General features: G+C 32.2%; 1 protein-coding gene across 2 annotated transcripts in view; it reads right to left on the reverse strand.

Annotated features, from left to right (window-relative positions):
• LOC106126840 (estradiol 17-beta-dehydrogenase 11) overlaps positions 1-15,917 on the reverse strand; it is a 28,503-nt gene that overhangs the window by 1,322 nt on the left and 11,264 nt on the right. For both annotated transcript variants that reach the window (XM_013324720.1, XM_013324719.1), the window contains exons 2-6: positions 14,424-14,833; positions 4,950-5,074; positions 2,254-2,364; positions 1,366-1,613; positions 734-850 (exon numbers count right to left, since the gene is read on the reverse strand). In XM_013324720.1, coding sequence (XP_013180174.1) covers positions 734-850; positions 1,366-1,613; positions 2,254-2,364; positions 4,950-5,074; positions 14,424-14,739 — 917 coding nt within the window. In that variant the 5' untranslated portion in view covers positions 14,740-14,833. The remainder of the gene's footprint in view (positions 1-733; positions 851-1,365; positions 1,614-2,253; positions 2,365-4,949; positions 5,075-14,423; positions 14,834-15,917) is intronic.

Consider the following 15,917-nt stretch of genomic DNA (forward strand, 5'->3'; position numbering starts at 1 on the left):
CCTATGTTCGAAAATTAAGACAACCTCGTAAATCCGATACATAGTATAATATAATAATATTTTAGGTGAAGGTTTAAACATTAATTACCGACAATGTCACGTTAACATTTGAAGCTGGCAAATTACAAGTGCAACATAATAAGGAAACTTTTATGAACCATCGACCTTGTTGCATTTTACATCCAATCTAGTCGCAATTTATCTTTGTAATAACATCTTAATAATACTTTATAATAACAGCTATTATATTATAATAAAACATGGAAAAAATAAGTATTTATGTGCTTGATATTTCAAATAATAAGTGATATTTTTAGCAAATTTTAATTTAAATAATCTCATTAAAAAATAACAAATTTTACATAAACGAGTATTTTAATTGCAAGCCTTTTAAATAAATATCAAAAACGCACCATTTTATTAAAAAAAAAACAGAAACAGGTACTTGTTCTTTAACAATATTACATTTGTCAAATTCCATGTATCACAATATTATAAATGCGAAAGTTTAGATGAATGGATGGATGTTTGTTTAAAGGTATCTACAGAATCGCTGCATAGATTTTGCTGAAATTTGTCATTGATGTAGAATAGAATCTGGAAGAACACATAGACTAATAAGTTTTTTAATTCCGCGCTGACAGAGTTGCAGACGACAGCTAGTGTGAAATATATGTAAACTATTTAACGTTCATGGAAAATAGTGGAAAATTGATTGTGTTATGTGTGTTACCATTTGAAAGGCAGCAACAATCGGAAATATCCCGGCATGACGGCGAGGGGCTCGTTGGTGCGGATCGCAAACACGATCCGGTCCGCTACCTCGTTGGAGTTCAGCTGCGGCACGAACCTGACAGTTGCACAGATTATACAAATTAAAAAAAAAACTACAACTACTAAAAAAAATCGAATGAATCAAATGACCTAATTAAGGCCACAATTGTAAATTAAATTGTTGAATTCTTATAATTATACGTAACATAACAATGGTAATACAATGAATTTAATTAGTATAATATGTTTTATTTATTAATTATAACATAATAAAAAATATATAAACTGTTTTAATAATATCACCTTCAACCACAATTTATTTACTTATGTGGATCTAATAACTCGCGCAATTAATCAAAGCAAGTTTTTGTTGCTTTGGATTTTTATAGTATAATTTGCAAATTTATATTCATAGCGTATCAAAAGAAATATAAGTTTTTCTTATTCCATAATTTTAATGGTAATTTATGAGCTAAATGCAAACTACAGTGTTGGCTTTTAAGTTGGCGCGTCGTGCATTAGCTTCCTCAGGTTTCTGACGTGCCAAATCAAAATCCCTGGTAATATATTATACTTATTATCTGAACTTACCTTGAATTAACTTCCTCAAACATTCCAGTGGAACGGATGAAATAGGGGCAGATTAGTGACGTATGGACTCCTTTGATTCCTCGAACTTCTAACTCCAATCTCAAGGCTTCATCGAAGCCGCAAGCTGCTGATTTAGACGAGCAGTAGTCAACGAGCTTCGCGACGCCGACATGGCCCGCCATCGACGCTATGGTAACTATATGACCATTGTTATGTTCAATCATTTGAGGTAGGAACGCTTTCACGGTCTGGAAATAGAGAGTATAGCATTTAATAAACAAACTTTTTAAGAATAAAAAAGCCGACTTCAAAAAAATAGTTTCAAACAAAATACACTAAAAAGTAATGGAATAATGTCATGAATACACTGGAAAGTAAGAAACTTCTTTTCTTTCTTGTAACATGTCTATATTGTATAATAATAATGAGTGACATTTTGTACCTGACATCTCTTTGACCTAGGTAGTTACGTTTAAATTCCTACCTACAAATGTTCTATATTAATTATAGGTAGATTCCGTTACGTTCATATTATCTTACTTCTTACTAATATTTAAATGCATATATTTAGATGAACGGCTGGATTGATGGCTGTTTGTTTGAAGATATCTCCAGAACGGCTGAACGGATCTCGATGAAATTTGGCATGCATATAGAACATACATATAGGAAGAACACATAGGCCACTGATTTTTTTTTTAATTCCTCGCGGACGGAGTCGTGGGCGTCAACTAATATGCTATAAAAAGTGTAAGAAAATACTTATATTCGTCTACGTATGCCATGCCAAAAATGTTGTTAGTTATAAAATAATACTTTTTTTGCCATATTGGCAGTAATTTGATGTGAGAACGTTATATCTAATGCAAAATATTTGATGAAACTTACCCAAAAATGAGCTAATACGTTGACGTCAAACGTCCTCTGGATGAGGTGATCTGGAGTGTCAAGTAAATACTGGCCGGACACGACGCCAGCGTTATTAATCAGCAAACTCACCTAGAAAAAAAAATACCATACTAAAAGAATTTACTTGTTTATTTAGGACGAGCACTGATGCATACATTTCCTCGAAAAACATTAACCCTTCTGTCATTGGGCAAAAAGATGCATTAATTTAATAAGATTTTTATTTATTTAACCCAAGGTTTATTTATAATGCATGACTAATAAGATTTTATTACCGCTTCGCATTATTATACACACGGAAAGAAAACGTGCAAATGCAAATTGGATAAAAAGATATAAATTACATTGGCTTGTACTGATGATACCTATTAGGTACTGCCAAGAAATCGCCTTTGGGGTTTGGTGATAACGAACAATTGTACGTTACTAGGAATAATCTAAGTTAAGGTACAACGCGGTACATGTGGCTTTTTGTTTTGCTTTTGTCTAACAGATAAAAAAGATATTTTAAACAAAGTCTACGGAAAGCCAAATACTGAAATGAATTTAATATCGTTATATGCTAATCTTGATTAATATATGGTCGTCTCGTATTTTGTTTACAGTTTATTTAACAATTTGTAGTCGTTAACAACGCGTCAGTATTGAATAACAATTATAATGAGTACAATGGAAAATTAAGTACCAAAATTTTTTAAGGACGACAAGTTAATTTTACTGGAATCTGTGTCTTGTGAAACGTATTCGAAACATAATTACTCTGTACGTTTATATTGGGCGACTATAATTGATTAACAAATTTCGTAAATGCTTCGAAAAAACTTTACTTCTTAATGAAAATTACATTGCATAACGTGCTTGAATAGAAGAAATCAAGAGAAATAAGAAAGATACCTTTCTTTGGTACAGATAAATGGAAACAAAATATAAATTAACACGATTAAAAATATATTTATAAGAGATATTTTATTTCAAATATATTCAGAAATCAATGACTCCCACTTGTTATAAAATATGATATATCAACGGGACCCTTAGGCTGTAATGTACAGTCGGTACTTAGACTTTGCTTCTCGCTGCCTGCTCTTTTACCACCTCATAAATAATATATATAAAATAGTAGTCGAGAAACACGTAAGTTTTTGGTGACTTTGCAAATGCTAAAGCGTATGTCTATAAATGTCAAACTCGTAAGATAAGTCTAAGAAAAGTCTGAGTACTGTCTATAAATTTGAGCTTTAGTCCTACTGTTAGTCGAGCAAAAACATTAACATGATTAATTCTGGCACCTGCAATATCTAAATATAGGATAATGTTTAATATTAATACATATTACTATATACTTCCTTAAATCTGCCAGTATGGTACTGATTGATTAGTTTTTACTTCAGAGGTATTCCAATAAAAAAACCTTTAGCGCAAGAGCACACGTAACAATGACTACAAAGTAACATAAACCTATGGATTAAGACTAAGAAGCTTTTTCTATATTATAGCTATTAATATTCAATTAGTACATGGTAATTAAACATTCCAAGTAATAAAGCCTCATTAAACATACAAAGTATGTATGTCGCAGTAAAACTTTGAAAACCGACCTAATTCAAAACGTCTAATTCAATTGCAAAATCAGAAAGTTTTTCTAGAATGTCAAAAAGAAAAGGTATACTAATATTATAAATGCGATTGTTTGAATGCATGGATAAATGTTTGTTAGAAGGTATCTCCAAAACGACAGCATGTATGTCCTTAAAATTTGGTATAGATGTAGCACATGGTCTGAAAGAACACGTAGGCTATTAATTAAGTTTTTTTTTTAATTTCACGCAGACAAAGCCGAGGATGACAGCTAGTTTAATAAAATAATTAAATAGTTTAAAAAATGCAAAACATATGGTGTGACTCTAGTTTTTGTATCTTTCCCGGGTTAAACCCGTCATTTAAGTCTGAGCAAAAAACGTTCACTTGTAACCGGTTCAAATATTAAAACGTAAAGTCATTAGTCAATAGATACTTATTTAGTTGCCTTCTTAAAAACTTAAGTTTTTTTTTCTAGCAACGTTATTATAGATATATACCCAAAGAAAAAAAGTAAATGGGCATTTTAAACTTTAAATATTAAGACAAAAATGACGAAACTAAAAGGAAAAAAAATAATGACTTAGCAATATTTAAATCGCACGAATCACTCGGCCTTTAGTTTTTTTTAATAAAATATTGGTATAATGTTGAAAAAAGTCAATCGTCAATATTTTTTGTTCGTTGGAGGTCGGAGCTTGTACTAGGAAATAGTTCACAACAGTAATCCGATTGCGAAATTCGATCCCACGACCGCAAGATCGGTAGTCCGTAGCTATAACCGTTAGACGTTTCTCTAGCTTATATGTAAAAAAAAAACCAGTAAAATCTACAGATATTATGAGGATTTTATTAATTGGTTGTGTTTAGATATTCTGCATTTTTTAACTAGGCGCGGTCGCTCGCGATTACATCTTCTATCTTTCCGTCAAAGTCCCGTCAAAATAGGACGATCTCTTTCTGAGAACACCCGGAACAAACGAGGACTTGTAGACAGATATATAAATGTTGATTATTTGTTATATGTAACGGAAACACATAAAACATGAAAAAAAAAATTACATTAAGACGCATTTTTATTAACTATATGTACTCACTCTGCCGATTTCCTCGTGGACCGTCTTGGCTACTCTGTAGATGTCCTCACGACTGGCCAGATCCACTACGTAACCATGGCATTTTCCACCGATGCCTTTGACTAGTTTGACTGTGTCTTCCAACCCTGTAAATAAAACCCATAATGTTTTATATGTAAATGTCGTAAACGGTACCCTTTATTTTACATTTTATCATACTAATCGTACTTCATACTAATATTATAAATGCGAATGTTTGGATGTTTGTTTGAAGGTATCTCCGGAACGGCTGAACAGATCTAGCTGAAATTCGGCATGGATGTAGAACTTAGTCTGAAAGAATACATGGCGTACTTATTAAGTTTTTTTGTTCCGCGCGGACGGAGTCGCGAGCGACAACTAGGAATTTAATAAAAGCGACAGGCCCCCCTCAGGATTAACGTAGCGTTCTAATGGTGAAAAACTGTCGAGCATCTAGTTATTTAGTTCATTACTTACAAATATACAAATGATTCTTCTTTATAATGATAATATTGATTTCTACCACATACATTTTAAGGCCACAATAGACTAAAGTACATATTTAATGATTGTTAATCTTTGGTACTAAGTTAAATAATATTATCGTAAGTAGCCCGACTCTACTACGTAAGATTTAATAAGGTTGTTGGCAATGACCACTGTGAGATATGCTTAAGTTCAGAAAGTTATTCAGTTATAAAAAGTACCAAGTAAACTGGCCGAGAAAGTAACGGTCCGTCGAAAAACACGAATGATGTCTGCAAGATGACGCGGATATAGCGGCTGTGCGAAGTTTTAACGACTTCGAAAATATTCTGAACAGTTATGTCGGATACAGGTAACCACATATTAAATATTTATACACATTATACGTTAAAAACAAAACATACTTTTGTTTTAGTTGTACAATTGCATTTAAAAGGGATATAATAGTTCTTGAAAAAAAGCAAATTGTGTTGAGATCGAAAAAAAATGATATTTTCCTTCACCGTAAGAACGTCGGATGAATGTACATGTGTAAATCGAAAATCACAATGGTACATGGCGGGATTCGAATCCAGGACCTGCAGATTACTAGTCAAGTGCTTTAAACCCTGAGCCACCGACGCTCTTATTATTACTAATTTAAAAACAATATTTGTTTTTGTGACCCACCCACGAGAGATTTCATGTATATCTTTATAACAATCGATTGATTTTATACATCATGAGATACGATTTCATAAACAAGTGATTATAAAAAATAAATTCCACACCTCCATTTGCGTTACTCTATTAATCTGCCTGTAATTATACTCGTAAATGTACTTCAACACGTAATGTGTTATTGTGCAATTATATTGTTTTTAATATTCAGTTCTCTCTGAGGTAAGTAACATCTAATAACATTGATTAGAGATACACCTTCTTGTAGGGGAATAAGATAGCAGACACGTTCATACCTAAGTTTCCACCTGTCTTACAAAAATTTTTGTTACCTTTATTTATCCCAAAAACTATATTAAAAATTCGTAAGCTTCGTAATATGCAAATCGATAACATCGACCTACTTAATCGAACACAATTGCCGAGATAGTTGTATTAATGATCATCTCTTACATTTTCTTTAACAAAACAAAGAATAAAATATTAAGTGTCTGTTCAAATATACAGTAAAATATAAGTAACTTTTTTTTAACTGGATATTACGTGAGTTCTTTGTACACTTTAAATAGTCGAGTACTTGGCCGATTACACTTGATTCAGTGCAAACGCGATATTCTGTTGCGTAAACACCAGTATCCAGTTTACCTTGACTGCCATTGTTTGGTAGTTTCAGTTTCATGGCAACACTACAGTCGATTGTTTATTCACTTAGTAAGGACTTAAGTTCTACCATAGTCATATTGGTGGTTGTTTTTTAAACAATCTGTTCAACTAAATGCTTACAGTGACTTCGTTTATGTCGAAATACTTCGAGGGTTAGTGCAGCTTCAAGTATTTAATTACAGTCAACTTTACAAAGAAATAAAAAAAACATAAAGTTCATTTATTTTAACAACTTAATCTAACTATTTAATAATCCGTACTACATCAGTTGATACGATAAGAATTTTAAAAATATTATTGTTTTGGAATATGTCCAGTTAAAGTCGACATAAACATAGCATGTAATAAAATTGTCTCATAATCTCAACAGAGACCGAGCAAATTAAACATTCGAATCCAAAGGTCCTTGACCGCACTTTGAGGTTTGCTCAGTTCAATGCCAGGTTACCCAGGTAGGACTACCGAGGCACTCCAAACCGGCCTAAACATGATTGGTACGTTTAAATTTAATCAATGTAAAATACAATTTAAAAGTTATAAGAGATGATGATTTGCGCAAGGAGTAATAGAATGTGTGGGGAAAATTTGTATTACCAGCATCTAAATCCTTGACTACATCATTGGAACTTGGTCTTTCTTGTATTTTAATATACTTATTTCGAGTTTCTAGGGAAAAGTTAATTGGTATTCCGATCGTCCTTTTGCAGTGAGATCAGTATCTTGGACACGGGCATTGTGCATACACACATTGATAGGGATTATAAACATAGAAAATTATAGGGGCTTAAGTATTGAGGAAAGCGCTACTAAATAGAGCCGACGACCTTTGTACGTTTGTCGGTATGGAAACAACCGTGACTTTAGACCTTAATCAACTTATGAAACACAGCACCTTCAATAAAAGTAGAACAAGATTGCATTCTGAAGTCCTTGTTTTCGTTGTCTCAAGATTTCAAGGACCATTGATTTGAGTAGTGTACCTAATTGGCAATTTGAGTACAATTCTTGGAGTACATCAAATTTTCTAGAATACAATTTGTTCTACAAAGGTACTCGTATATTTAAGGCGTGAAGCTTTAAGTACATACATGTTTGAATAAGTCTCGTCCACATGCAATGGCGTTTGTATAACTGTCCAAATATAAACAGATAATATTTCATTTATTACTAACTGTTTTCCTAATTTATTTTGCGATTCTCACACACGTAAACGTTAAATAGTAGTAGGTTAAATGTAGGTTAAAAAGTTTTGATAGAAGAGAAAGTAGTGACATAGTAGAAAGAATTTTACTAATATAATAAATGCAAAAGTTTAGATGGATGGAGGTTTGTAGTAGGTATTTTGGGAACGGCTCAACAGATCTTGATGAAATTTGGCACATATGTAGAACATAGTCTAGAAGAACACATAAATTATTTAATAAGTTTCATTTAGATGTGCTCGAACGTAGTCGCGGGAGAGCTTAGTAGATATATAAATGCAAATTCATTATCATCTAATGTTCTCTTTTTTATATCATAAGGTGGCAAATGAGAGAGCGGCCACCTGAAATCGCTGAAATAGCGAAGTGACCGTTGCCAATAGTTGCATATGCATTGCCTAACCTGTTCTCTGATCCAAGTCCTTTATATTTTTATGATTTTTATTTTAATATTGAATAATTGCAGTAATATTCTGATATATTCTACAAGTTATAGGTAATTGTAGTCATAAAAACATAGTATGAGGTTATTACGGGCAATTGATGTAATGACAATCTCGATAGAGATACATCACGATAATAACATAGTTTTTGATCTCACGGATCGTTTATGCTATTGTGTTCAATGTGCTATATAAACGCATTTATCATTGTTCTTGACGCAACAATTGTCTGCTATAGTTGTAGTACGATTAGTTTCTACAAACAATTATTTCGTATTTATTTTTAAGTTTGTATTCATACATATTTTCATTTTTCTTTTTAATATTTTGGATAAAATAGAGACAAGTATCACAGTTGTAATCTAAGGTAAAAATTTAGAACAAGAATTATATTGACGTATTCGACTATTAATTTTTACCAACAGATAATATTATATGTTAGTGTCTCTGTTTATGGAGAAATTTAGCCCAATATTTACTTCACTGGCTACAAATAAGAGGAACTTTAAGATGTTTACACATCAACATAAAATAGAAACGTCCACTTAAAGTTTTCTCCGTAACCATAGTGACAAATAACTTGTTTTACTGTATTATTTTGAATACTTAAGTATGAAAATAGGAAGATATTAATGATAGACATTGATATACCATCATGTAAGTGTGATGGACATTGCGATTGCTATAGAAGAGGCTTTGATGAACTGAACAATGTAGTGATCAGTTACATGTGCCATATTCACGTTTACGAGGACTTGTAACTATGTGATTCATTCACTGCCAAAATATATTGTCATGCCTATGATGCATGTTGAGAAAAACTAAGATAAAAACTATACTTTTGTTTTTGGGTAATGAAAATTATAAATTGTTATGACATTTATTGATGGTTTTGTTTACTTAAATCTTAGTAATATTATAATGTGTATATAAATGTTTAAGTGTATGGATAGATGGATATTTGTTAAAAGTTATCTCCAGAATGGCTTAACAAATCTCGATGAAGTTTGGCATAGATGTAGAACATTGTCTGGCAGAACACATAGACTACTAATTAAGTATTTTTTAATGTATTTTCTTATTGCAATAACAGATAACTATAAATATTATTGTAATTTGATACGCATACGCTACTCGTAAAAACACGGTTGATCATGAAACCTTTTCGTGTTTGACGACAAAACACAGACATTGTTTTAAATTAAACACGTCGCTGTTGATACACGTTGAAGTTGATAAGCAAAACATGAAGTTTGTTGCTGAAACAATGCAATAGTTTACGAAAAAAAATGACACTGCAATATATTGTCAAAGCTGCTATTCATTTGTGGACCGTCGTTAAAGAATATAATGATTACTTACTTATTCGCTTTATTATTTATTTCCATAGAGCACCGGATTGTGTGTGTTCACAAGAAGTTCAAAGTTCAAACGAGTTCACAAGTTCAAACAAATTCATAAGTTCAAACAAGTTCACAAGAAGTTCAATTGTCTTAAAAGCATTAATCTTGTCTTCAACATTGGGCAGTATAGCTTTGACCAAGCCTAATCGATCCAAAAGTAAGATTGCTACTTGACTATTAGGCATTTGGTCCTCACAGTCCGCATTGGGCCGATCGGCAAAAAACATCTACAATAATGAATTTTAAACAATTAGTTTTAAAAATAATTGTTTTTCGTAAAATTTTACACATCATTTTTAAGTTTGAAAAATATTCAAAATGAAAAAAAAGGGTAAAGGTTATGTTAGACAATTATTATTTGGTATTTATGAATGTTTAAAAGCAATAATACTACTAAGCAAAGTTGTTTTCCTTATTTAGTTAGCTTAAAAATAATAAGTATGCGATTTATCCTTAATAATTATTGTGAAATAATTAAATATTCTGCATAAAACAGCACATTACTTTATTCAAATTAAAAACAAAACATCTAAAATCATCTATTTCATTTCAACAAGCGTTTTTAGTGTAATCCAACCGAAGTAATATAATGTTCATCAGCGTTGCACAGAGATACGCAACAATACAAGGTTGCAATTAAAATGTTTACACAACGGATATGTTAACAAGAACACTGAACAATGCCATGTTACGAAAATATCTAGATTATTGAATCAAATCATACGTGAATTATCACAACTTGTACACCAGTCTTTCCCAAAGTGGGCGATAACGCCCCCTTGTGGGCGCTGCAGGTCTCAAGTTGCGGGTTATAGTTCGTTTAGAATTCTCCGTTAATATACATATATAGGCCACAATAATTAATTAATTTAATTTGAAATTATAGTGGTTTTTAAATATGTGAAAATATGGGGGCGTTAAAAAATATTTATTCTCAAAGTGGGCTGTAGACAAAATAAGTTTGGGAACCACTGTTGTACACGATACAATGAGTTCACAACATCTGTGGTCAAATACTGTTGATACACCAACCCGCATTGGGCCAGCGTGGTTAACTATGGCCTAATCTTATTCCTTACTTAGGTTAGGCTCCGAGCCCCTCGGTGGGGAAGTATAGTGAGCTGATAAAACACTGTTGACCATGAATTAATTTGTTACATTTAAACTAGAACTGAATTGATCTCAGTATCATTCGATTATGATTATACAGCCACGTACAAAGTAAGGCTGTATAGTTGTAATCAAATGATGCACATGACTACGTTTCTATACAAAAAGCCTAACGTCCTTAAAGTATAACCAAATGTAAAATAAAATAGAATTATATCGTCATATTGGTGTTGCCATGAATTAGTCGGCTTTCACAATTGTTGTGAGAGTTTTGCGAGGTACGGAATGCGTACAATGACTACGATAAACATTGCTGTAATTGCTTTGCTTTATCTAATTTGCTTTACACCATTTTAAATTCTCGTTACATTAATTAAAGGGCGATAAAGTCGCTCAAACGTTATGTAATTAAAAATTGACGTAGCGATATAGTTATATTATTTTATAACATAGCATAAGAAACTATTAACATAGCATGTAATAAAATATACGAGATTAAACCTTAGTTATTTTTTTAATTATGGGCACGAAATGGTAGGCAAAAGCCAGTAGCATACAAAATTCCAGTAGATTAAATATTAGTTTTCCTGTAGACAGACTTTTTAAAGAATTAGTTAATTTTTCTACGATTGAAGTCAAGAGGTCATCACTTTATTGTAGTGATTTTAAAAGTTTTAATGTGTGACATTTAAAATCGTTTAATGTCAATTAACCTTAATCCCGTTTGTATTCGCGTAATGGCATATTGATTATTCAAAACTGAACATTTGCAGATAAATTAAATATACATTAATTTTTATTAAAATGCCACGTGCATCTTAAAGATAATCTGTTTAACGCTAATGCAACAGAATTAGTATATCAAGTAAAGCCGAGGAAGTTTATTCCCTACCCATATCAATGAAATATCATTTGAAACTCATTTATAAAAAAAAAAGCTTACACTCATATATAAACATGTAACGTAACGTTTGGTTCACACGGTTTTTACACTAACATGTCTTAGCAAACATCATCGTTAAAATAGTTTTAGAGGCCAGAAATAACAATATCTATTGCATGAATGATGCCGACTCGACCGATGAAATATCACGAATACGCAGAAAACAGGGTGAAGTGGAAGCAATTCCTTGCTTCGCCTTATGATTTTGCGTGCCAGAGGCTTAATTTTAGTCCTCTTTCTGTTCCTACCGTTTTATATAAATAAAGGTCGACAAGTGGCAGTGGATTTGACGGGGAAATAGACTCCTAGAAAAGGGAAATATATTATACATATCCTCCACCGTTGATTTCATAGCTAGGCAACGCAAATTCACTATTTCAGCGAATTCAGGTGGCCGCTTGACATGAATGTAAATATGTTAATAAAATGTATAACAGAAATATGAATAAACATAGGTTTTTGTATGAAAACCTTGTTGTTGAAGTTAACACAGTAATAAAAAAATGAACAATAGATTTTGTATTGTAAAAAAAATTCCCACAATCAATTATCTTGTTCTTTTCCCTACGCAGGGTTGGCACAGTATGCGTAGTACATACACCTCTATAAAAAAAACTATATCAAAATAGCTTTTGCCCGCGACTCCGTCATTCAAATAGAAACTTGGTAAGGTTGGTTAGGAAGAAAATTCGAAAATGTGGCAGTGTATTGACGCAACGCCTTACCAAACTGTCGACGTTTGTGTCCCCTCACTATTCATTCTGACACTGGCCTTTGTAACGAAAGCAAATCATTCACGCCAAAGAATTCTAATTAATAAATGTCTAAAAGTATGTTAGTGTATTATTCTAGATTTTTAACATTATCAGAGCCAAATTTAAAAAAAAACAAATAAGCCATTCAGGAGATACCTTCTAACAAACATCCATTAGTCTAAACTATCACAGTTATAATATTAGTAAGATTCACCACGGTACTTTAACCATTTATAAAACCAGTGGTGTGAGTACAATCTAAACTCTTAGTTAGGAAACGATTACCATTATTTACTATGTCTTAACATACACGGTAAAGCAATATAAGCGGCATATCTACTTATGTGGCGCAATTATTTCCACAGCGACCACATACGCTGCTTTGGTCGGCGAAGAGAATCTATCGTAACTTCCGTCATATCACTTTTTACAATAGTCTATGTGTAATAAACTTAGTTCATAATCTAAGACTAAAAAATAACATGCACTTTAAACACAAAGCAGTAAGGGAAGCTTTCTAATAACAAGACATTTATATGAAAACAGTATCGCTATCTTATACATTCTCTTTGAAAAAATAGAGACAACAGTATTTTTTAATACAAGCAAGCATTCGTTTATAATAAGAGAAGTTATTTTGCCAGTTTCATAATCGGCCATGAAATTCGCTTTACCTGCGCCAAAAACCTTGAATTTGACAACGTTGATGAAAAACTCATTATGTTCGTATTATCGCAAAATGAAATAACAGAACTAATTATAGTTATGTTAAAAAACAGATTTAAACTTTGGATAGACAAGTAATAATTTATGAAATATACAAAAACCCTAGCTCCATCAACACTTTCCAGGAAAAGGATACGAACGTAATCAAGGACCAATATCTTGCTCATCAAAAGAGATGAAATTGTTTAGGGTACATGAGGTCATAATTGATGTCTGCGCGAAATACATTCTGATTCAGTATAATAATCTCTAAAAAAGTATAGTAAGCTATCATTAAGCTTGATTAATAGATATTTAACATTGTTCCATAATGGTTCCGCCAACCTCTGTTGAAATGATAAAGCGATTTTTTATTGCATAAATATAAATGACACAAAATGAGGTAAGATAAACTTTGACCATAGCATTATTTTTGACAATGACAGGATTTGAATGGAAGGTTATATAATTTTGATGACTATGCTCAAAGACGAATCCACGTAATTTTGCGGAGATCAATTTTTATTCATTGTCTATGATTCCAAAGTTTTTGTATAATTTCCGACAAAAATAACGTTATTGCCTTTTTTGTGCCTTTTAATTTACATAGGTAACGAACTAAACATTTGGGAACATGTTTTCTAGTTCAAACCAGAAAACATGTTGCCAAATATCTACATACGAGTATCTACATACAAAAGAAAGTCGTGTTAGTTACACTATTTATAACTCAAGAACGGCTTTACCGATATGGCTGAAAATTGGTGAGGAGATGGCATAGAGCCAGGAGACGGGATACTATTTATTCATTTTTTTTTTCGAATTTATGCCTTGAAGAGTTGCTTTTTATTTAACCTACTAATATTATAAATGTTTTACTTATATATCCACGCGGACGGAGTCGCGGGCGACAGCTAGTATTGGATAAATAAATCAGTCATTTATTTATTAATTTACGAGTACCTATCAGTGATTGTAAAGATTTAATAAAATAAGTAATAAATGTTATTAATAACATATAGTTGTCCCGATTATTGTGCATGACGCTGCATAACAAGAGACAATTACCATAATAAACATGCAATAAATATAAGCACTACTAACCTTGTTTGTTGATATCCCATAAAACGACAGTGCAGCCAAGCCTCGCCAGTCTTAGAGCCACCAAACTGCCAAGACCTCCTCCGCCACCAGTCACCACAGCTATACTATCTTTAAGTTCCTTCTTTGGGTATCCTACTATCGCCCTGTATATCCCCGTAATTATATAACCTGATAATAATATCCAATAGGCTATAACGTCCAGAATTGTCTGCACAATTGTATATTTGTCCCTCATGCATTCTGGTATTTCTCTAGTCAATGGACCGGGTCTCATGCCGTTGATGTATTCTTGTGTTTCTTCTCTCTCGGTCGACATTTTGTTAGATTATTACACGAATTTATTTTTAAATTAAGTTATATGTCATATAGCATCACTCTTCACTCTTAAACGATTGTTTTCCCTTTTGTACCTGTAATTAAATAAGATAATTGTTACCAAATTATTCAAACGCGCACGACCTCTATGACTGAATGTAATGAATTGCTTAAATTACATATTTATATTGCATAATTGCAATTGTTAAGTAATTTAAATGATTTAAATCAAAGTTCATTTAATCGTAAATTACGTGTAATGTGTTACTGACGACAAGGTTCCGTACATATTTTAATTACAAACTTAAAATTTATATATTACACATATCAATGTAACGCCACATACCACGTAATGATTTAAGGTGACGGAGTATTAGATGCTTTTTTTTAACACGTAGGTACCTAACAAACATGGTACTAAGTTTATAATTAGTAAAAAATGACACGTAACCTCCAAACCCAATAAAAAAGATTTCCGCCAAAGATGTTTTGTCTTTATCTATTTAATAAGGAAAGTAAAGTTAGGAGATAATTTAATGTGTTTAAAAACAATTATTTACTATGCAAACAATTATATTTTTAATGCTGAACCCTGAGTAACAGAAAATGTAGGGCGATTTGCAAACATACCTGCTAATGTGACAATAACACGATTAGCACATTCAACATTATTTGCAGCTGTTAGACATGTGCTTATCTCGGAATGGCATGACATAGGGCTCAACTGCCGAATAATTAAAAAAAAAAATACTATACTATTTCACCATCATCTCCCAGTCCTTGTCCCATTTACACGGCACACCAGGTTTTCGTACTCCAAATGAATCTATGTACCATCATCTCACTCGTCACTCCCTTTTCAATCGTGTCACCTTCACCTCACCTCACGCAATCCATCCATCTCTTCCCAGGTGCACCTCTACTGATATATTCTCCACACTCATGCTTAACCTTGTCCTTACCCCATTCTACAATAAAATACTATTTACATATGCAAAAACATATTGTCATCGTTCTCGTTTTATGTAAAAAAAATCATGCAACAATATATTTGCACAGATGTTTCCTTTGTTTCCAGAAATAACGTCCGCGCGTAAAACATTACCCTCTTGTTAGTCAGTAAAAATAAATAATATATCTTTTTTTCTGTTGTTAACTTAATATAATATAAGGTACTTG

Source organism: Papilio xuthus, unplaced genomic scaffold (assembly GCF_000836235.2).
Source record: "Papilio xuthus unplaced genomic scaffold, Pxut_1.1 DF824992.1, whole genome shotgun sequence".
Lineage (NCBI taxonomy): Eukaryota > Metazoa > Arthropoda > Insecta > Lepidoptera > Papilionidae > Papilio > Papilio xuthus.